The sequence below is a fragment of the Erithacus rubecula genome (genome assembly GCF_903797595.1).
Source record: "Erithacus rubecula genome assembly, chromosome: 1".
Classification (NCBI taxonomy): Eukaryota; Metazoa; Chordata; class Aves; order Passeriformes; family Muscicapidae; genus Erithacus; species Erithacus rubecula.
In genome coordinates, this window is record NC_136658.1 from 38,630,524 (window position 1) to 38,654,130 (window position 23,607).

A 23,607-nucleotide genomic window follows, 5' to 3' on the forward strand; every position below is an offset into this window, starting at 1 on the left:
TGCCTTTACACAATTCACATCATGTAAGATATCCAGGGACCATCCACTCACAGAACTTCCAGCAGATGAGGAGGAACACAACACTACAGTGACAGGATAAAAACACAAGCTTGTGCTGGCATTGTCAAGAACTCTGCTGAGCTCTCTCTACTTTCATCATTTAATGGCAGAGGGTAATTTCCTTTAATTCCATTTAATGTCGTCTATTTTCAAAAAGGGAAAAAGGGGAACATGTATGAACATATGCATACATTCCATATATATCTATAAAAGGAAGGAAAACAAACATTTATCACATAGTTCAGATAACAGAACTCATCCTAGACACTGAATGTACCTAAATCCAACTGCAGTACAGCAATCCAGGAACTGCATGAGGGGGATTCAAGGTGAAACGCTGTAAGAATTCAGACCAAACTCACTTGTTTTATTCCTCTTCCCTGTTCTTCTAGAGGTATTAATTACTTCTGGTATGAGTCAGACATAATCTTCACCATTACCTTTAGCATAGTTTATTTTACAGTTGTGTTCCAGAAAACAGAGCATGGTATCAGCAAAACAAGGTCAGAGAAACACAAAAATCATCTTGAGCAGGAGACCTGGAGATGATTAGAAAAAGAATTATGAAAGTAGTGTAAAACACTTTAAAAAGACAGTTCTTCAGGCAGCTGCTTCTTCTGCTACTTGGTCAGAGAGATGCTGCTAAAGGTAGCAAGTCTAAACACATCACTTTCACTTTAAAACTTTATTAATTTTAGACAGTAACGTTTTAATTACTTGTTCTAAACCAAGACTACTGGGCATCCTATAAGAAAAACCTGCACAAGAGCCTCAGTAGAATTGTTCTTATTCTCTGTAGCACAGAGTTTACAACAAAACCCCATCCAGTTGTGAAGTATGAATCCTAGACAGGAAACAACATGGCAACTAAGATTACTCCAATATTTCCACATGCAACGAAAGTAAAGATAGAAAAGAGAAGAAAAAAAAAAGAAAAAATGTGTTAATTGAATGAGGGGAAGCACACCCACATGGTTTAATCATAAAGCCTACAGTGAATGACACAAAACAGGTGAGTCTGTAACAGGGCTATGGCAGATCTACATGCCCTCCAGTCAGCACTGAACTAGCATTTCAACACAGGAATAAATCATGCTTTAATCAGATTAGTCAGCTTCTGGGTTGTAATCAGAAATTGAGTATTTCTTTTATCCTCAGAAGATCTACTTAGTCTATATTTATTTAATGTAAACCTGTCTACTAATATCAAATGTAGCAGAAATCCGAGGAAAGCTGCAAATATGAAATACAGCAACTCTGAGATCTCATCAAATTCCCAGGTAGAGTCCCCACACTCAAAATTTTTCATGGTGAAATATTATTCAGGGCATATTCTTTTTTTTATTTCAGATGCTATTCCTTTTCATAAATATAGTATCTTTCAATATATTCTCCTTTATGTATCTCTCATTAATCTTGACCTGTCTTGGGTGAGGGCACTGAACTGAGGAAAACTGCCAATAAAATAAGGAGGGGAGAAAAATATGGATTTTAACATCATGGATCCTTCATGCTGAATATATGTCTCATGATTGCAGGAGAACTAGAATAATTTATGAGTGCATGCAATTGTGGATGTGAAATGAAAGCCATTTAAACAACTGATTAGGAAAATGACAACCAACAACCTCAGGACTACTCAGAGTACAAGAGAAAGTACTACAGATCTTTCAAACATCTGAATAGAAAAGAGCAATAGGAAGATCTATTGGAATTGGATGAGTGATCAGGGTTTAGTCACAGAGGAACTTCCTTCTGCAGAAGCAGTATGTCCATTTTCTGCTTGGCACCTGAGAAGGAAGGACTAGTAAGGTGTCTCTGCTTTGTAAAAAAAAGCTGAAGAGAGTATAACTATACTAAAGACAGTAACTAACCCAGAGATAATTGTGTTTCAACTAATGTAGATATGCAATAATATAGCAAATACAATTGAGAAAAGGTAATGAGTAAGATTATTCCAGCAGTCACATTTGACACTCAGGAACTAATATGCTTATCCATTTGTTCTTCCATTACACTCTTATATAATAAAATGTGTCCACCACCTAATACGAGTCTAGGTCTGACCACATATTTCTACGAAATTAAAATTTCACTGAGAAACCGCATTTGTAACTCAACCAGTTGTGAAAGGTTGACACTAATTTTAACACCTTCAGAGAGAATACCAGATCTAAGCAAACCTTTCATACTTAGATAAAATAAATATTTGCAGAAGATACAATGTTCATGCTCAGGAGATAATTTTTTTTAACAGCAGTTTGTGGAAAAATAATTAAGTGTGCCTATCGATACTCTTCCAACATCTAAGCTAGGAATAAGCCATTTTCATCATGTAAATGGGATTTACTTCTAATTAAAGAATCCATGCAGTATCATTAAATTAACTTAATACACACAATAAAAGTTGCAGCAGTATAGCTTCAGTATGAAGAAGAGTTCCTGCAAAGATTTTAGCATTTAAACGTATTCTTACATAAATGGGAAACAATGTTTAAAAAATGTAATTACTTCTAATGTCTGTAATTACTGTTATTCAAATAAATTACCTTGTACAAATAATGAAACAATGATACTGTTTATTGTCCCCTGCTATGCCCAAATTAAGTACTTGGTATCATGAGCTCAGTGACACTTTTAGAGAAAATAGAATTGGCAGAGAGTCACACACACAATTCCAGCGGGAAAAGATCATTTGTTTTTCTCAGATCTGAGATGTAATGGTGATTGCAGCACACAGCACAAGTTAAAAAAGAGCTCTGATCAGATTTGATAGATCAAAGGCATAGAATGAGACCTTTAACAGTTACTGCTACTTCATAATTGCAGAATATTTTGCAGAATAGGTGACATTTGCAAAAATTGTCACTCATAAGAAATTAGAAGGCCCTGGCCTCCACTGAACACCATGCTGCCTTTGATCCCACAGAACAGAAGAAATCCATGAACTAGTTAGTCACATGACAATGTCATTACCTGTTGTTGCTCTCCAGTTAGGTACTAATAATAGAATAGCTCAGGGAGGATTTTACAAACAATTGAAAAAGACTTTTATTATAGCTAAAATGAAATCAAGAGGTTTGCTTTCACAGAGGAGAATAATGCTTCAAAATATACAGAGAAAACCTTGAGACCTTTATCTTCCACAAAAAAACATAAGGAAGAGACACAAGAAGTTCTGCCTTGTTAATGCTTTTCTGGCAGGTAGCTGTTGTGGATTGAGATTTCTGTTCTTGAAACTGGTTTGCAACTTGGTCTTTGACACTCTACAAACCTACCTTACTGCTAAATAATTCACTATGGTGAAATACAGAGATGAGAAATTTTTCTAAGGGGTATTTATTCAAACTGATATATTGATTCAAACTGAAAGAATCGGGAGCACTGACCTTCAGGTGCAATAGCAAATACCAATCAAAACCAGTTCGCACACAGTCCTACTTATTATCAAATAATTCTGGATTTGTAACATGCTCCAGAGAAGAACTGTAATTTAATATAAACTTTGTTTAATTAAATAGCATTAAGTGATAAAGAATGGTGACTCTAACATAGAGAAAAACCAGTGAATCAAAGCAGAATAACAATGTACAGTGTTTTTTTGCATTAAATTGAAGGGACACTGGCAGAGTTAAGACCCACACAATAACAGTTTATTGGGATGGAAGGAAACTCTCCTGCTGGAGAAATAAAGGACACCAGGAAAAATAAGAATCAAAGTGGCCTTTTCATTTATTTGGTGGTGTATATAGGCTCTGAAAAAAAATCGAAAACTTTCATCAGGAATTCTTGCTTGTCTAACTCCACTTACCAGATTTTAACCAAATACATTAAAATTAAGGGAAGAATGGAAGGCCCCATTACCTGAATCCAAACTTCCATACTGCAGAGAAGAAAGTATTTGTAGGGTTGCTTTGTAACTGATCTGAAACATACAACTCTGCATCAGTGCCACAGCACAATTAGCTACATTTTCCTACTGGGGACAGAACTGTAGTTTAGTTTTGGTCAGTTGCTTTGCTGGGCTGGTCTCTTGAGAGAACACCAGGACACCAACAAGGAGATACACCCTGAGCACTGCTGTGGGAGTCAAGTCACGTATGCAGAGTGGGAAAGAGCTCAGCAGAGAGCTGGAACTGCCCTCTCCACAGCCATCCCTGGAGAGGGATCCAAAAGCAGTTAATATTGAATCAAACCATGTATGATTTATGGTGGCTTCAACAAGACACATGCTAACATTCTTATTTCAGCCATACTGAAACACTTTTGATCAAAAAGCCAATGGAGAATACTTCTGAGAACAGCACTGTCAAGACTTATTTGGAAAAAAAAGAGTGAAAGAAGATTTTTAAACCGTGAAAATAGATACAAAACAAATAACATTCCACATGAACAGACGTTTCAGACCTACTCAGCTTTCATTTTTACATAGGACTTGGGAAAATGGGAACACAGCCTTTGTCCCTATTCTCTATTGGAAAAATGAAATTATTATTTTTTTGCCAAGAATAAAAGGTGACATCCCAGAAGAAGTGAAGGGGAAGTAAAAACCCAAAAGACAAAACATGCACTTTCAGAGTTTTACTTAAAATTTTTATTTACTTAGAAGTTGGATTTTTTTCCTCATGATCCTCCTGTAAGTGTAATGCAATGTACTCTCTGGAGCAGCAGTAAGTGCAAAAGTGTGAGGAGCAGAGTCATGCTCTCATGCAGCAATAATGTCTGGGATATAAAGTCAGTCTAGTCAACATATCATTTCTCTAGATGCTGCCCAAGAGAAGTGTCATGAAAATAGCTTTACCATCCTTCTCCCTCCACTCAGCAGTGTCCCATTCCTGTGCATGAGAATATACAGCAGCTTCATTTGTCTTGGCTGCTTTCTGGAAATACCTTGATTTTTTAGGAAGATGCTAACTGATGACTGCACACAGGTGGAAAAAAAGGTCTTATTTTGTATATCCATAACTTTTCCAATTCCTTTTAAACATCCCCTCCAGTTACATGATTTTTAGCACCTTTCCATTTTCTGTAAGATATTTAGCAGTCATAATTTCATATTTACTGCCTCTTACATTCTCACAACTAGTACTTTCAAGAATATAAAGCGCTACTAGATGCTTTCTTGTTTTGTTCCTACCTTTTGTCTCCGTCTTGGGCTCAGGGGTTACCGAGCAGAACAAGAAGTAAGGTGATCCCATCAATCCCTGACTCTTCAGCCAAGGCAGTTATATGTATATAGGCAGGATATGTTAGTATATCTGAACATAACCCACTAATGACCCACTGCCTATACTCAGGAAAAATGTTTTGATTACAGGAACAAGAGCACCAGCCCAATGAGCATAACAAAAAGCTGTGCTTACCTGAACAGGCAGCATAACATGGTGGTACAGCTGGAATGATCTTGACTGCTTGCTATCATGACATAGCAGAGCAGTACAACCCCAGCAGGCACAGAGGCAGGATCCCAAGCCTGCATCACACACAAAAAGAGACACCTCATGCCCCTTACAAGCAGCAGCCTGCTGCTGAGTCTGGATGTGAGCTTGCACAGATGGACACACTTCCACTGTCAGACACATTCAGCACTAAAATCTTGTTCCACACTTCTTACCATAAAGAGCACCCAACTGTACAGTGCCACCAACAAGGGGCTGTCTGGTTGGAAATTCATATCTGGGGCAACATTCCCCCTCTGCCAATATAATATTGATAGATTCAAAAGAATTATTCCAGATATAAAAATTATTCAGAAATTACACCTCACTCAAGAAAAGACACTTTGCAGTTCAATCTGTCATGTAATTCTGATTCCCCAAAATGGTCCTCAGGTCTCTAACACATACAGTAACTGGACCACATGCCCCTGCAGTGAGTCTATTGCCCCTCCTACTCAATGTGTACTTCCATGTCTCTTCTGGCCCTCTGGAGTTATCAAGACCTGTATGCTGACAGAGTTTGAAAAAGGCACACAGATACCCAGCAGTGTGGCTACCAGCACTTTCTTCATTGCTCCATGTCCTCCACAAAGCTAGTTAAATCACAAAGGATATTCTTTTCCCCTAAGGCATTATCAATGATCTCACTGATAACTAGGGAAATTTCTGCTGTTTTTCAGATTTGATGTAAAATCAGTAACATAGAAACCTCAGGTCATGAAAGATCCTCAGGCAGCTTTGTAAAATGAGAGGTATTAGCCTTGCTGTCTCTGCAAATCCCTGCCTAGGTTATTTTTATAAGTTTTTCTTCCTGTTAAGCACTAAATGCTGTTGCTGATTTTAGGACAGAAGTGGCTGTGGGGTAAGAAATCCCAGTGTATATTTTATATATCAACTTGTTAGGTAAGATCATTATTTTTTTATCATACAAAGAAGTTCTGAAATGTCACTATCACATCATTTGCTGTTTACCTACAAATGTGCTCACATCCGATGTTGCTAAATGATTAAATAGCTTTCTGAATTAAACCTCAAAAATTCTTTTCTGAAGAAAAGTAGGGAGCATTAACTTCTTCAGCTTTATACCATATTCAGCATTCATTCTGCAAACCTGGAGATACTGCTATTGCTTACTTTTTTTGTTACAAGTGTTTAAAAATGCTTCAAATATTCTGAATTGTATCTTCAGAAACTTAAGTCCCTCTCCCCACCTAATTTTTGGTTGTTTTATATGTTGCTTAGATGTCAGTTCCAGATACTGCTATTTTTGCTCCAACATACCTGCCATGTTGTTGCAACCCTTTAGTCTTCCCTGGGCAGCAAGAGGTTGTTACAGACTGACATCCAAGGGACTTGAACAGTAATATGGATTACAGACCAAGTTTCCCAGAGCTTTTGATATTGTGTGGTTTAGTTTTTAACATCCTGGAGTGAGAACATCTCACAAGGAGAGGCCATACAAAATACCCAGTGTCCTTGAAAAGTTTCATGCCATGCCTACTACTTGAAAATGAAATCATATTAGCTATATTTTGTAAGTGCTACTGAACTTTGATTGGATTTTTATCAAGGGTTGTTTCAGTTTTTAGCTCAGATTTCTACACTTAAAAGAGAGAAAACAAATTTGTGTCTTGTATTGGGAGAAGTACTATTCTAAGACTCACTTGAGACCCATAAGATTCACTCTTTAGACTCACAAGAGCAGCAGTCCTCAAAAACTGCCCTGAGTAATTAATATGAAATTTGCTCTTAAAGGGAGAGGAGTATAAAGTCTGCAGAGAGGAAGAGCCACTGCTGCCTTCCCACAGCCTGCCTTTTGCATCTAATTTGCCAAGATAACTAGGAAATCCAATCACCAGAGGAGCAAGATGATGCTTTGAGAGCCTGAACCCTCTGAGCAGCCATCCTATTGTATGTGCTCCTACAGGCCAGAGGAAAGCAAAAGACAGGGAGTGGACATGGCACAGGCAGATTCTCAAGGGTTCAGATTTATCTTTCAGGGCCAAGAGAAGCTTGAGAGCTCTAAGAGCACAGGGCTTCTCTTTGAATAAGCACCACTAGTACAGCACACATGTAACTTGCAAGAACTCCTCTCCCACATATCCCCAAATAAAGCTCTATAACCTTTCAATTACCATTTCAAAAGATTTTTGTACGGAATATACTTGAATCCTTGCAGTTTCACTGGAATTAACTATAAATTAATAAATTCAGATGGAAAAAACCCAAAGAAACATAACTTCAGCTCATGTACAATACAACCTTAGCAAATGTAGATAATAAACTAGAAAATCCTAGTATGTGTTTCTTTCATGAAGAAATTTTTTATAAGACTTGAAAATTGAAAGCAATTTTAAGTTATCTCAAGGAAGAAAAACATATAACTAAAGATTAGCAGAGTGGAATTAAAGCTAGTACAGAAAATCAATTACTGCATTGAAAAGCAGAAAGGAAAATTGGTTTATAATTTTCTGTCATGAAAAACAGTTGCTTAGGAACAATTGTTATAGAAGTTTACTGTGGGCTATTACTACTTGGCAGGCCTAGGACATGTACATAGAGTAGGACTAACAAAGTTTATCAGTCTGGCCTGGCTACCTGTTCCAAATAAAGGGGGGGGAAACCATGACTAGAAAAGTTGAAACATGTTGATGGCAGACAAATATCTTACAAAAGGAAAAGAAAGTATAAATCACCCCACAAAGATAAGGGTATCTTCCCCTTTGAAAAGCTGCTAAGCAGTCAGTCATCAGTCCTAAAGTCAGTCAATGTGCACAATAGGAGAAACCCAGACTGGGCCAGGAGGAGAATCAGCACAACCAAGTGCTCCTCTGACAGAAAATGACAGGAGGCAACAGAGCATCTCTGAATGCACCCCTCCAGTCTGCTGGGCACTCACCTATTTGCTAGTGAAGATGATGTAACACGTCCAGCACAAGAGGAAATGGCTTTAAACTACAACAGGAGAGATTTGATTAGCTGCTAGGAAGAAATTCTTTACTCAGAGGGCACTGAGACAACTCGAACAGAGAGGCTGTGGATGCCCCATGCCTGTCCAAGGCCAGGTTGGATGGAGCTCTGAGCACAAAGCTTTATGAAAATTCTCCAGTCTGAATACTCTGCAAAACTGTTAGTGCTGCAGCAGCACCTGGCCTTGTGGTCCATATTCTGTTTTTTCACAGATCAACCATGATCCTTTGGTTTATGATCTTTCTTTCTACCTGCATGAAAGGCCTCATAGATGCTAAATATTTTTTTCAATATCCTCACTATCCTTCACTAAGGTAAATACTGACATCAAATCCAGGGTCTAATTAAGTTCTAAGACCAAAATGAACTCCAGTCATGCTCTTCTGAGCTGGCAACATCTAAGCTCACAACCAGAATACTGATATTTTACTCATATGAGTGATTTTTTTTTTTGTTTTGTTTTTTTTTTACAAAAGAGAACAACATTCAACTCTTCCAGAAAACAAGTTATCCACCTCCCATACAGCTTTGAGAACACACCTAAAAATGGCAATACTTGATATGTCATTACTTCATTTACTCAGGGTTCTTGTAGTAAATCTTACATTTTATTCTTAATGCCAAAGCTTGCCTTTTTTTTTATTTTGCAATATTCACAAAAATTTATTCAAACATATCAGACTGGAGGTTACAATAGAACTGTGCTGAAAACTGCACTATTGGTAGGAAAAAGTGTAGTTGTACAGAAATGGACATAGAAAATAAGCCCAGACCTTAGTCAGTCATCTTCACATTATATTCCATGCATTTTATTTCACTAAAAACAACACTTGATTGTGCATGTCACTGTTAAACAAATAATAACCATTCTACTTCACGACAAAAATGTTAATCCATTCCAGAGAATGCTGCCTATCATTTAATTACCATTAAGCTTTTTGGCCACATTTAATTATCAAAACTTATATTTAAATACTGCTAATTGATCTAAATCCTTTAAGTCTCCTGTAGAGTCTATGTGCAAGTGGCTGCAGTCACAGGTAAGTGCACAAACCTGTGTATGAGACTCTGTATGCACTTCAAGGCTAAGGCTCTCTGCTAAGGCACTGCCTGACAGCCTGAGGTATGAAACCAAGTTACAAAGAATTTGACTAACACAGTTTAACTGCCAAACTTTTCTTCTGGTCATATTTGCAGAGCTGGAAAGTCTAACACAGCCTTGATGACGCAGACCCACCACGCCAAATCGCCTTTATTTGGGGATACTGATATTGGCAGGGATAATTCAAGTAGCCAGTTATTACAACCTTCAGCTTCTGTGGTGGCAAATGCTGCTGGGAGTGTGTTTGACAAACAGCATGATGGTTATTAACATTTACATTGAAAAGTATGCCATATACATCCCACACATTTCTGAATCACTACTCCACCTTCCTCATGAAAATGTAACAAATTACTTATATTTTCATGGAAATCTTCCAGTTTTATAAAATTACATCCCCCAGGGAGGTGACTTTCATTTGTTTGGTGACTACATGAGACTTAGGGAACAAATAAACTTGCAGATATATTGCAGTGGCTCAAGCAAAATCATTATGAAGTATTAGCATAAGAAACTGTTTGGGTATTGTAGCTGACCAAAGAAGTTCACAGTTAAATTAGTGAGTGTACACAGAGAACACTAGAGTGCCTAACAACTAAACCCAAGAAGTCCCACAAGCCTTCATCAAAAATGAGCACATGGGGGAGGGAAAACCTACCTAATATGAAATAAATAAAGATAAGTGTGATGTTGAAAGTGAAGCATTCTCTTCTACCCACTTGCAGCATACACAAAGTCAACTAAAGGTTGGATTTTCTAGGGCATGAAAACAGTGTTCTTGTCCTTCTACTCAAGACCTCAGGGACTACATTTAGTCACCCAGAATATGAGAGATTCAGATATGATTTATTTTTTTTCCCAGTGCCTAGTATGAGGTAGATCCATCAAACCTAAATCACATGATGATTTGTGTATTTGTTCCATACACGAGGCTATAAAAGGAAATTACCCCTCCATACCAACTCTTCTACCTTTTTGATCTCAACAAGACTATCACAACATATTTTCAGAAGACAAAGCATCTCATCAAAAAGGCTGACAATCTGAAACACAGCTGCCACATTGTACAGTACTCCCTAAAGAGATTATGTCTAATGAAGAGTCTGGAAAATAATTTTACAGGTCATTTCAAGCAAGACAGTTGAGACTAGAGATAAAAATTATATTATGTTAGTGGCAGAAACCATTATATTGCAGGCAGGAAAGAAATCATTAAACATGTTATTTAACAAAGAATAGGTTTTTAAGTATGTACAAGGTTTGGTAATTTCAAGAAACAATTAGCTGGAAAACTGCAAAAATTGAGGAATAGTCTATGTCTCAAGGCAGTTATGCACATCAGAACCCTTTTTCCCCCATTTTCATCTGATAATTTGTGTGCCTCATTTACTTTACAACTGACATTTTAATACACAATTATCCCTCCTCACGTCTGTAAGAAAACATTTATTGTTCACAATGCAAAATACTGCAAAGTATAAATAAGCAGTATAACCAGATGTCTGACTGAATTAGTGTCTTCTCACTAGCTCAGTACACTGACAATCTGTCCTTCACTAACATTTTTTCAGCAGGGAGGTTTACATACAAGTGCTATCACTTCCAAATCCTACTGCACATCAGCACTCAGATTTGGAGTTAGACATTAAAATCTACTTTTCATCCTGTTTTAAACCTCAAAACTGGGCTCTTTGCCAATGAAATACTTGCACAACATATACACATTTTTGCATTTCAGGAATCAATCTTATGACATGTATATTGCAATGCATTTCTTGATACATAAGGGGCAGGACTCAATGACTAGATGGAAGAGCACAACTGGAAATCGAAAATGTTTACTTCCATGTAATTTCTAAAATTTTAAAAGTCTTAAAAAGCAGCCTCATTTTTTAAGCAATTTATTCAAAATTCTACAGATTGCCCAAATTTTGGCTTTCCTGCTTAAGGTTCTGAATTCAAAACAAAAGCAGGATTTTTAAACACAAAAATCCATTCAAATTTTGTTTTTCATCATACCACATATAAAGGTAAAAGCCTTCCATCCACTGCCAAAAGATTGTGTGACCCTACTTGGAACAGCTGATGAGCTCAAGGTACCTTCTTGAAATCTTTTATACAATAAAGGCAGCAGCTAACTTGGATACAATAAAGCTGTTCTCCAGAAAGAGGAGCTAAAATACAGGAAATAGATCTCTGTAAATGATTTGAGTTTTTATTACCATCCAGAAACTACAGCACTTAACAACATCCCCAAAACAACACATGAAAAGCATGTTCTACAAACAACAAACACAGTAACGTCAGCATTAGCACTAAATCACCACTTGAGAAAAACTATTCCTTAGTATTAAGCTACTTTTCAAGTAATAGTCATATGCCATATTATACCAGTAAGTGTGTTACCCTCTCAGTAATTTTTAAATGTTGATCTTTTTTTGGACATCAGCTGTACTCTGCAATACTGTTCTCCATTAACCACCATAATAACATCAGGAAATACCAGTAATTTGAGGATTTAAAAAAAAACAAAAGTAGAGAAAAGTATTCTTACTGCATGTAGAATTATTATTTATTAAATTCTTGACCATATGAAGGCCTCTAGCAAAACTAATGACTTTTGGCTAAAATGTATCTGCAAAATGTACCTGAAATGTGATGCAGCTGGAAGTTAGGAAGAAAAATTCAAAAACTGTGCTTGGTAATCACCTCATCCTGGAGGAGCCTATTCGCTCACTGGCATTCACTCCTGCCAGCCAAGGAGTCCTGGCAGTGGCCACATGTAGGCACTGCCTCTGGATCTCTGTGAAATGGTTCTTCTCCACCTCCACAGAATGCCCAAAGAACAACTTCTCCATGCCTCACGTGCATGTCAAAAACGAGCCCTTGGTAACTCCCTGTGGTTAGTGCTACCCTCGTTCTACAAAGCAGCTCGATTAGGATGCAGGCTTTCCTTAGGTGAGGTGATGAGAGGCAATCTCCACATTGGGAGTGTGCTGGACCAAGAGCTGCTGGCACATGCACTTTATTCTCTTCCCTCTTGAAGGGAAATTATCAGCACCCCACAGACTTGCAGATTTTCTTTGAAGAGATGATTTGAAACAGTTATGCAAGATCTATCCTCTCACAGCTGCACAACCATTCTGAATGAGTAGATGGCAAAAGAACTTCAGAATTCCCATATTAGTTCACAGCTTTAGTCCACTAGTGAGAACCAACCTGAACTAAACATCGTAAGGCTTTTTTTCTGCAAGGATTCATTAGATAGATGCATTCATATATTTTGAGACGAAGTTTAAGTCCAATGTGCAATAACATATGCTGTTACAGCTACATGAGCATACTGAATGAGTAATCCACAAAGACACTCAAGAAAAGCAATACAACAGTAAATTTTGAAAACTCTGGTTGTTCTTAGCTGAGTCGATAAATATTCAAACACTCTAAGTGTTCCCAGTTTCACTGTTGTTATTCCTTTCCTATATCCAGGTAGCTGTCAAGCGGCTGGTAGGTGGCTCACCGATAAAACAGCAAATATTAGGAGAGACTGATAACTGGAATTTACCAGTTAAGCAATAAAATATAATTTGTACAAAAGAAATACGCATCCTCTGGCAATCATCTGAGGTTTTAGGACTCATCTTGCTTTGCTGAATACCCATTTTCTCCCTCTGTTGGATAGCTTCTCCTCAGAAGCATTAACAAGTGGTAATTACAGTAGTCGTGCTGACAGCACATAACCAAAGGGACACTGTCAACACTGAACGCCAATGGACGTGGACATTAAGTTGTGATTCCTGGAACCTTTATAATTTATGTTTGTGTAATTCGGCTTTTATTGCATATGTTCTTGCACGCTGCTTTAAATGATAACTACCTGTCAAAACTCACGTAATGAAATTACACGAGGCTACATGGCTTTGACAAAAATAATGATAAGAGGATGGGGGTTTTTTTGCAATTATTTCGTAATAGTGAAAGGATGGTTTTATGCACACACCTGCAATGTGCGCTCTCTCGGTGGGAGCAACCGAACACAGGAGTTAAAATTTCTGTAATTACATTAAACCCATTAGACACCATCAGTTTTATGCACACCCGACGCGTCTCGCCCTGCTCTCCACAGCTGAGCCCAAGCCTCCCTTCGCCTCCCTGCCAGCGGGAAGGCACCGCGGTCTGCTCAGAGGAGACCTGCCTCGGTGCCAAGGCTGCTCCTCCGCCTTCCCAAGCACCGGAGAGGCCGAGGGAAGGTGGCAGCTCCCCGGGCTGCCCAGCAGCGCTCCGCGCCCCCCGCCCGTCCCGCCACCGCCTCCCCGGCGGGACTCACACGGGGTAGAAGGCGTAGGGCGGCAGGGCGCTCTCCTCGCACGGCTCCGCGTCCAGCAGCAGGTAGTCCTGGCTGTCGTTCCGCCGGGCCCCCGGCGCCGGGGAGCTGCCCTTGCGCGGGCCGTAGGGCTGCGCCTGGCTCATGCTGTCCCGCTCCGAGCTGAGGGGCGGCGCGGCGGCTCCCTCGGGGCGCGGCGGCGGCGGGAGGCGCCGGCGGGAGGCACCGCGCTGGGCTCTGCCCGGCAGCGAGGGGCTCCGGCAGCGAGAGGCTCCCGGCAGCGAGGGGTTCCCGGCAGCGAGGGGCTCCGGCAGCGAGAGGCTCCCGGCAGCGAGGGGTTCCCGGCAGCGAGGGGCTCCGGCAGCGAGGGGCTCCCGGTAGCGAGGGGCTCCGGCAGCGAGGGGCTCCGGCAGCGAGGGGCTCCGGCAGCGAGGGGCTCTGGCAGCCCGAGCCGCCGCCCGCCGCGCCGCAGGCGAGGCGCAGCTCGGAGCGGGGGCAGCAAAGTTTGCGGCGCGTCAGCCGGCGCGGCTGTCCCCGGCCGGAGGGAAGGGGCGGGAGGTGGGAGGGAGGGCGGCGGGCTCCGCTCGCCTCCCCCGGGGCTCCGGTGCCCCCTGCGCGCCTCCCCCGCCGCCGCCCGCAGCGCCCCGGGCCAGCCGGGCCGTGTCCCGCCGCACCGTGCCGCCGGCGCTGGCCCGGGCCGGGGCCATGGCCCCCTGACCGGCACCGGCACCGGCACCGGCACCGGCACCGGCACCGGGCCGGCCTCCCGCCGCTGTGCTCGGAGCGAATCCCGCCGAGCGCTCCCGCTGGAGTTCGGCTGGGGAACACAACTCTTACTCGGATGTGCTGTGTCTTGCTTGTGTCCTCGTGTAAGTGGCCGAGGAAGAGCATCAGTGAAAGTGAATGCTAGTTCAGTAAACCTAGAAAACCTGTAACTTTCAGTCGTCCACATACACTGGAAAATCTTCTTGGAAATTTTCAGGCTCTTCACCTCTTTCTTTCATCTCTGAAACATCCTCTTACAAACGCTGTGCACCTGTTCCAGAGAAGAGACAGCTTACAATCACCTTCAATAATTTCAGTTAAGAGCAGGGGCAAAATATCAAATATCAGTAAAAAAACGCAAACCAAAACAACACAATATTTTTGCAGTAATAGCACTTAAGCAAAACTCAGTCCTCTTGTATGTCTGAGTTCTGCTTCACTGGTACCCCTTTGTTTGATGATAGTTTGCAAACAAACAATAACAAACTTTTCTAAGGAAGAAAGGTATTGCACTGAAGAATTAGCATTTGATCTTTAGGTATCTTTCACATTAAACATAGTACTTACTATTTCATAAGGGAATATTTAGAATTAAATGTCGTTAATATATAGTCAAAACATTAGTGCATCCAAATAAAATCACTCCCTCATTCCTGGCCATGTTCACATATTGAATTCTTGCCAGTGTTTGTGTTGGAACAGCCCCGTATTCTCCAGGCATGCACACCTTGCCCTGATTTAGTGATGTGCTGAGGAAATGACTGGGCAAGCCCCAGCAGAGTCATGGCAAAGCAGGGTGACACTGCCCTCTCTCCAGCAGCCAGCCCCAGCCACACCATGGCTTCAGTGCCAGCCTGGGCCACCGGGGCTCATCCCACCTGCTGGAACTGCCAGAGGAAGAGGAGTGTAAAGAGTCTTTAGAGGAGGTGCGGAAATACCTGCAGGCAAATTTCTGAATTTTCTTTTGTCCTCCAAGCTATGCCTCTCAAAATTACACTCGAATGGGTTTTAGAAATCTTACTTTCTCTGCAATACATTTTTTCTTCTGTTAAAGGATATTTTATTTTAAATAGGAAGTTTAGTACCAATGATACCATGCGTATTTTATAGTTCTCGTGCTGATTCTTCTTTCATATTACTATAAAAAGAGGCAATACAAAGTTATGTGCAGGCTTTGCATTTGAGAAATATGTTGTCGATAATATCTCACATTTTTGTTGAAAGAAAATTGTTTTCTAGAATACTTTGTGATGAAATTTTGATGTATTCCAGTGCTCTTGTGCATAACCATTTAATTTCATTTGTTCTACTGTTATGAAGAGACAGTATTTCACTGTTTTTTGTATATTCCCCAAATGTTTGCAGTTACTTTTTATTTCAAGTAGTCTATTTGATATCAGACTGTTGTTTCAAATCTTTTCTTCCAGGGTACTATTTTTTTTCCCTTCCCTTCCCTCTGTTTGTTTTTCTCTCCCCACTGGTATATTTTCTTCTTACTTAAAGTGAATACCATCCTACCTTGTTGATGGGCTATCAGATCCTTTAATTTCAGAGCCTGCACAAATTTCATTCTGCTGCTTCCTTTGAGCTTGTGCTTACAAATTGAATGCTCTAGATTATCTCCATCTTCCACATGACACCTGTGCATCTATTTCAACTTCCAGGTGACATTTCTCATTTCCTCAGTTGCTACCCTTCCTAGATGCCAAAGTTTCCTTGGTCTTCATTCTGATTTCAAGCCTCATAAGTTCTGGTATTCCCTGAGGCACTCTTACTTTCTTACCAACCCCAAACCTTTCACAATTCCTGAAGCCACTCTCAATAGATGTTATTGATCATACAGTCATGACATAGCTGTGTGATTTTCCAGAAACATTAGGCAGATAAATTATAGGAACAAAAAATGTTCAATGCCCTTGAAAGAAAAAAAAAAAAAAGATGCTGAACTGAAATTCTGAACCTTTTCTACCTGACATTTTTCAACAAATTGTAGCAACTGTCTTACAGGGTGAAAACACACAGTGCTATGGGAGTGGACCATACTTCTACCAGAGGTCAGATAAGGGGTTTTTCAAGAGTCACAAGATGATGGGAATGTTGGCTAAAGGTGGTGTGTTCTTTTGATGCATTTATATTGGAATGGTTCAGGATATGGGAGTGGACTTGCATTTTTTTCTTTTTTTAGGCTAGGGATGATAATCCATTCTGTAACTATCTGAAAGTTAATGAGGTTAAAGAGAATTACTTTGGATGCCAAAATGCTGGAATGAAGAAGCAAGGTGTGGTCCTTTACTTCTGAGAGAGAGAAGAAAAGAGATTACTAGCAGAGAATATAACTTTTGACTATTCATTATGCTTTGTGCATGTCTTTCCAACATGAAAATATAATTTATATATTATTCTAGCTTTCCTAATGACTTGGCATTTCTGTTGCAAAGATGAACATATGCTATTTTTTAATGAATTAGCCATTATTGATATTTATGCAGTCATTTATTTGACATTTAAATTGCAAATTGAATTACAATGAAATTGCTGTTCTGGAGGAAGTTATCAGATCTTCACTCTAATATTTCCTGTATATATGTGTATATATCTATATGTAAAATCAGAGTGAATACCGAACTAGAAAAGCAAGCTGTTTTTCATGAGTCTTTATGGGGTTTGTGTGGCATGGTTTTGGTAATGGGGGACCTACAGGGGTGAGTTTTGTGAGAAGCTGCCAGAAGCTTCTCCCGTTTCAGATGATGTCAGTGCCAGCCAAGACAGACCCACTGCTGTCCAAGGCTGAGCCATCAGCAATGGTGGGAGCACCTCTGTGATCACAGACTTAGGAATGGGGGAAAATTCCTGCACAAGAGCATTTGCAGGCAGAGAAAGGAGTGAGAGTATGTGAGAGGAACAGCCCTGCAGACCCCAGGGTCAGTGCAGAAGGAGGGGCAGGAGGTGCTCCAGGTGCCAGAGCTGATTCCCCTGCAGCCCCTAGTGCAGAACATGGTGATGCAGCTGTGTCCCTGCAGCCCAGGGAGGTCCATGGGGATGCAGAGATCCACCTGCAGCCTTTGGAGGACCCCATGGTGGAGCAGGGGAATGCCCAAAGGAGGCTGTGACCCCATGGGAAGCCTGTGCTGGAGCAGGCTGACAGGACCTCTGGGCCCCTGGAGAGAGGAACCCACACTGGAGAAGATTTGCTGTCAGGACTTAAAACTGTCTGGGGATTTATGCTGGAGTAGCCTGTTCCTGAAGGACTGCACCCTCTGGAAGTGACCCACATTGCAGCAAGGGAGTGTAAGGAGTCCTCCCCTTGAGGAAGAAAGAGCAGCACAACGTGATGGACTGACTGCTATTTCCATTACCTGTCCCCCCTGTGCCACTGGGGGAAAATTGTTTTAGGCTTGATTTTATTTCTTCTTATCCTACTTTGATTTGATTGGTAAAAAGTTAAATTGATTTTCCCCAAGCTGGGAGACTTAGCTGGTAAGTTATCTTTCCCTGTTCTTGTCTTGACCTGTGAACCTTTCCTTATATTGTCCCTTCTGTATCCAGTTGAGGAAGGAAGGAATAGAACAACTTTGGTGGGCACCTGGCACCCAGTCGGGGTTAAACCACCCCTGGGGTTTTATCTGGCTTGTACACACATTAACCTTTCATTCTTTAGAAGTAAAAAATACATAACCTTGACAAAAAAATTTTGCAGCATTTGCATGCTTAATATCTCCCTTGTGCACCTTTTTTTAGTATGTAATCAGAAAATACATCTGTCTTCTCAGATAAAAAGAACTGGTGCATTAATGTGAAATATAAGTGTAGTTTAGAGTTGGCTTAATTGGTTTTATTACAGACAGCAAGTTACAAACTATTCCATCATCATTCCCTCAATCAAGTCTAGTGACTGAGATATTTCACTCACAAAGATGAAACACAAAAGCTGAAAGCTCTTGTTCCCTGTACAAGGGGAAGGATGAGAGATGGAGTGAGCTTGCCTGATGAGTGACAGGCACATTACTTAATGCACTACTAGAAGTCACTTGAGTGCCATGGCAATGAAAGCTGCAAAAGATGCCATGCAGAATAGCACAGTATCATGATTCAGCCTCACTGCATAACTTACAAAAAAGGTTATCTCTATCTAGTGGAATATATATAGGTGTAATTGTATTGCTAATATTTAGACTAATCTAAACCTTTTCAAGAAAATGAGAAGGTGCCACATCAACCTGTACTTCCAAGGAAATTTTCAAGGATTCATACAATGGTGTTTAATAGCCCACATTTAACCCAAGTCTTGTGTTAGCTGGTTGGAATGCACTAACAAGGGTACTCCAGCACATGCCACACTCAGTTTCTTGGCTTTTGGTTCTGAAATGGGAATACTATCAAAACTGCAGTTGAATAAACCAGAAAAGGTGTAAGTCAGTTTGACTGTGCAATGGCTAAACAGTGTCACTGCTGTGGGTGTGAGTATCACTTGGAAAGAGCAGAAGAATGCTATACAGCTTGGAGGTGTGAAGGATGTGTAACCTGCCTGATGGAATTCTTTTCTGCTCTATAGTGCAGAACTCAGGACTTGCTTTTAGAAAGCCTGAAAATGGAACCATTACTACTTTGTAAATTTCTTAATTCTCCACATAAGATAAATAGAATAACCATTGTCAACAACTGGTTCTAATCCCAACTGCCTTCTGCCTTTGTTTAAATGTGAATGTGGGCAGAATCATGTTGTGCCAACCAGAAACCCTTCCCTATTTCTAAAATTCTTCCTTTGTATGGTCTCTTCCAGTCATGATCCAACCTGCTGTTTCCCATTCAGATTAGATATTGGAAAGAAATTCTTTGCTACAAGAATGGTGCAGCACTGGAATAGGTGACCAGAGGTGTTGTGGGTGCCCTGTCACTGGTAGTGTTCAGAGCCAGATAGGATGGACCTTGAGCAGCCTGGTCTAGGATGTGACCTTAAAGGTCCCTTCCAATCCAAACTGTTCTGTGATTCTGTGACTTGGCTCTCATAGCTGTATCCCTTTTGTTCATACAGAATGCTGCCTGCATGTATGTAGGAAACTGAAGTGCACATTTCATTTTTTTGCAAAGGAGAGCTTGATGAGGAGTTAGGTTTAGATGGCTAATGAGCCAGATGAGAACAGTAGGACAGGATCAGAGAAACACATTCAAAAGCTGTTCAAAATATCATTGCTAAGAACACTCTTGGGTGTTCATGGGCCAGAGATACTGAAGGATTTTTGCACTGCAGGAGGGTGGGGAGAGAAGTAGGGCCTGCAGTGAGAAAGAATTAATTTAAGGATGTGCTCCTATCTGGACATTTATACTCAGGACTAGAGTTAGTGAGATTTCTGGGAGCATCATTATTGCTGGACTGCTAGGGATGATCCTACTCCCATTTAAACGTGTACAAACACACTGCCCCCTCCCTTATAAGATCCCACTTAGCCTTTATCTTTTTCATAAACATACAGTTCTTCTCTATGTGCCTTCACACAAGATCTGTCAGGCTACATTTGCCTTGATTTACATGGTATAATTAATTATTGTCAAATAATTTTAAAATTTTGAAATGTGCTAGCACCCACTTGTACTATGTCTACACTGTGAAAGTCAGTCCAATTTAAATACTGTCATTAAACCCATTAAAGTTTCACTGCACATTATTTTGTGGGTTTTGAACAAATACTGTGTTTCCAACCCGGTAGTCATATTACTAAAAAATAAAGAATTCTACTAGTCATCGAGCCCCTATTCCCATTACAGATAATAAGATACTCCTTCTCTATTTTAAGTGAGTAGGAGGATATTTGAAGTCAAAACTAGATGAATTAACTAGAAAATGACTTTCTAGTTTCCAAGGAAGTGGAAGTTTTTAACCTTCCAATGAAGGTGTACATGGAAAGAGACATTGGACCAGAGATCATGTATTTCATGAAATGCAAGACTAATTTGACAGAAATTGATAGACTTATGGCATAAGTGAGATCAAGATTGCCTTCTTTCATTACAGAAAGAAATAAAATATTTTCAATTCTTCATTTTAATGACTGACCTAAGAGCTTTTCGACATCCATTCCATGTTCATGTACAGCACTGTATTAACTTCTGTGTCCTGCCTGAGTGGTTCAAAACACCTCCAGTTGTCACCTAAATTTGTCACAGCAGCAAAGAATGTGATACACTGAAGCCTTCTGTGGACATACTTTGCAGAATCACGTGGCTCTTATCTTGGACATTTGATATTTAGACCTGCAAATGTATAAAGAGTAAACAAGTATCATAAAGAGAGACAAATACATCACAGCTCTAGGAAAAATAGGTTCTTAAACATTCAAACAACTATTCCTTGTATTTAACTTTTGCCTGCAAAGTGTGTTTGAATTACAAGTTGTTTAGCTTGGAATGATCATATATAGCCATAGCAATGGTGTGGTTAATTATTTGGTAAAACAAATTCTATTTACTTTTAATTTCAGTTCTTTACAAGTTGAAGGTGTGTAGCTTCTACTAATGAGATGATACTATTTTTTTGTTGTTTTTTTTTTTTCTGGTGAATACTAGAAATCTCGAGTTAGCACTGTCAACATTAAAGTTTATTACTGTGTCATATTAAGAGATTACATCAGTAGTTACTTTAGTTCTCAAATCAGTTATTCTTATTGTATACATTTATCTGTATATATCTGTATAAAGTTATCTGCCCAGTATAACACTAGGAATTTTCTACCTCCTTTGAGAAACATACAAAACCACAAAAAGTGTGAAAAAAATGTTGAAAGGAGAACAGAAGAGATTTGTTAAATTAAAAGCAGAGTAACTGCAGTGAGTACCTCCTGAGCATCTCACTGCTATGCCAGCTTCATCATCTAGAGATCCTGACAGATGGATATTACTGCCACCATTCTGCCTTCAAGGTGGAATTTATGATTATTGATATGCCACTGGTTTCTTCCTGCTGTATTTAAAATAGTTGTAACTTTATTGTAACTTATTGTGACTTTAGAAGAAACACATAAACAGATTTCTGGGATGAAGTTGTTTATATACATTAATTGTTGAATTATATGAACTAAATTACAGGATATAATCTATAATACATATATAATGTAAGTATGCATATGTCTTGAGAAAGAAAACAGGGCTGATACAGAAAATGTATGACAACTCAGTCTGCTACATAGTGAGTTTGTTACAAACAATTTGACAAGCTCTACCCAACATTCTTGGTAAGATAAAATATATCCTCCATGTATGTGTCCTCTATTCTACAGTTTGAGCTATGGTGGCATCTTTCAGGATGTGCTTTGGCAACAGTAATACCCATTGTGACTTCAGCCTGAATGAGCAGTCACTCTGTGTCCTGCCACCAGATGAGACAGTTGAGTATTAATAACATGGAAATCTTCTATGCTTCATATTGCAATTCACACACTGACACCAGATGCAATTTCAGCTTCATAAACTACAGTAAAGGAGGTTAAATTGCTAACATACATTGCAAGATGCTTATTCATTGTGTCTGGCTATGCCACCACAGTGTCAAAAAACACTTTTTGCTGTTGTTGCTACTCTTTTAGTAATTCACTGGTGCCCCAAGTATGGCTTACACTTGTTGCATAACATTTGCCTGCCCCTTTTACATCATGTCACTTCAGGAATGATGGTCACTACTTACACAGTTTGTGAAATTTCTTTGATCCAGACCATTTTCATAGCATGGAAGGACTTAGTTAACACCATGACAAGCAAATAAAAACATGAAAAGAGTCTATGGAAACCTGCAAGTAATATATTCATTAAACACAGCAAGTTGAACCAATTTCAATCTAGAAAAGTTGAAATATGAAATGCCCACCTGCAGTTTCTCTAAAGAAAACTTTCCTTCTGATGGACTTTACAAAATGCACTGCAATGTTCACCTGCCTAATTTGCTACCTATTAGGCTCCTCCACAATAGTCCACACATAAAACTTAGACCATGTTGTACTAATAGATGCATGAACATCCCATGAAATCATGACTAATAAAACTGTGAAAAATATTGAACAGGAATGTTTCCAGACTCCTAGTTTGCAAAAAGCCTCAGTGAGGTATTATCTGCATTTCATGCCATGACCCCTTAACCCGCCAAAGGAAAGAAAAAGACAATTCTAGGATTTAGTAGAGACCTTTTAACATAAAGTTAGTCCACTAAAGGAGTGGAATGAGACATGGGGACAGATGAGGATGAAGTTAGGGCAGGGAAAGAGACAGTACAGCTCTAAGGAACAGGTTTTTTCCCTTCTGATTAAATGTATTTATCAAAAATTGTAGCAAATATACATCTTTAGAAGGATTTGGTTGGGTTTTTTCCCCCCTTTATCATATGACAACTGTTGTTAAAGAGTTGAATCTTTATGGTTATATCCTTTCAGTAAATATGCAGTTCTTCTTTTATCCCCTGAGACCAGATCACATGTAATGGGTTTCAGCGAAATATCAATATGCACAAATACCACAAAAGGAATCTGGATATTCAGTTCTTTCCTGAGAACAAGAATTAATAAGGAGTTAATAAATATGTATGTGAAAAGCAAAACTGGATTTAAAGTGAAGTCTTATGGCCATGGTCAGTGTTTAAAGATTACTGATGATCAGTACATTGAAGAAGTTCTCCCAGAGAAAGTTTGTAAGGGGGGAAGGAAGAAGTATTTTGAATATATTTTTAAAGTAATTTTGAATAAAGCAGGCCTACTGAGAGTTGAGCCAGAGTTATTTACTCAATACTTCCAGGTAAAGTTTCACAAATTTTTGATTGTTTAGTCAGCAGGTCTCTGTTTTCTTCACCAAGTTGAAGTTGCTAAATAACTTGCAGTTGCAAAACATCCTTGTTCCAGTCTCCAATGTTCTCAGATTCTTACCAATCTGCTGGTTCCTCAGAGCTTAAGAAAAATGACTGCAAAAACTAC

At 39.7% G+C, this 23,607-nt stretch overlaps 1 protein-coding gene across 1 annotated transcript in view; it reads right to left on the minus strand.

Moving 5' to 3' along the window:
• The window catches only part of TRPC6 (transient receptor potential cation channel subfamily C member 6), a 76,283-nt gene extending 62,107 nt beyond the window's left edge, over nt 1–14,176 (minus strand). The window contains exon 1 of the mRNA XM_079302238.1: nt 13,898–14,176. Within this exon, the coding sequence (XP_079158364.1) occupies nt 13,898–14,040 (143 nt within the window). The 5' untranslated portion in view covers nt 14,041–14,176. The remainder of the gene's footprint in view (nt 1–13,897) is intronic.
• Between the last annotated feature and the right edge of the window lie 9,431 nt (nt 14,177–23,607).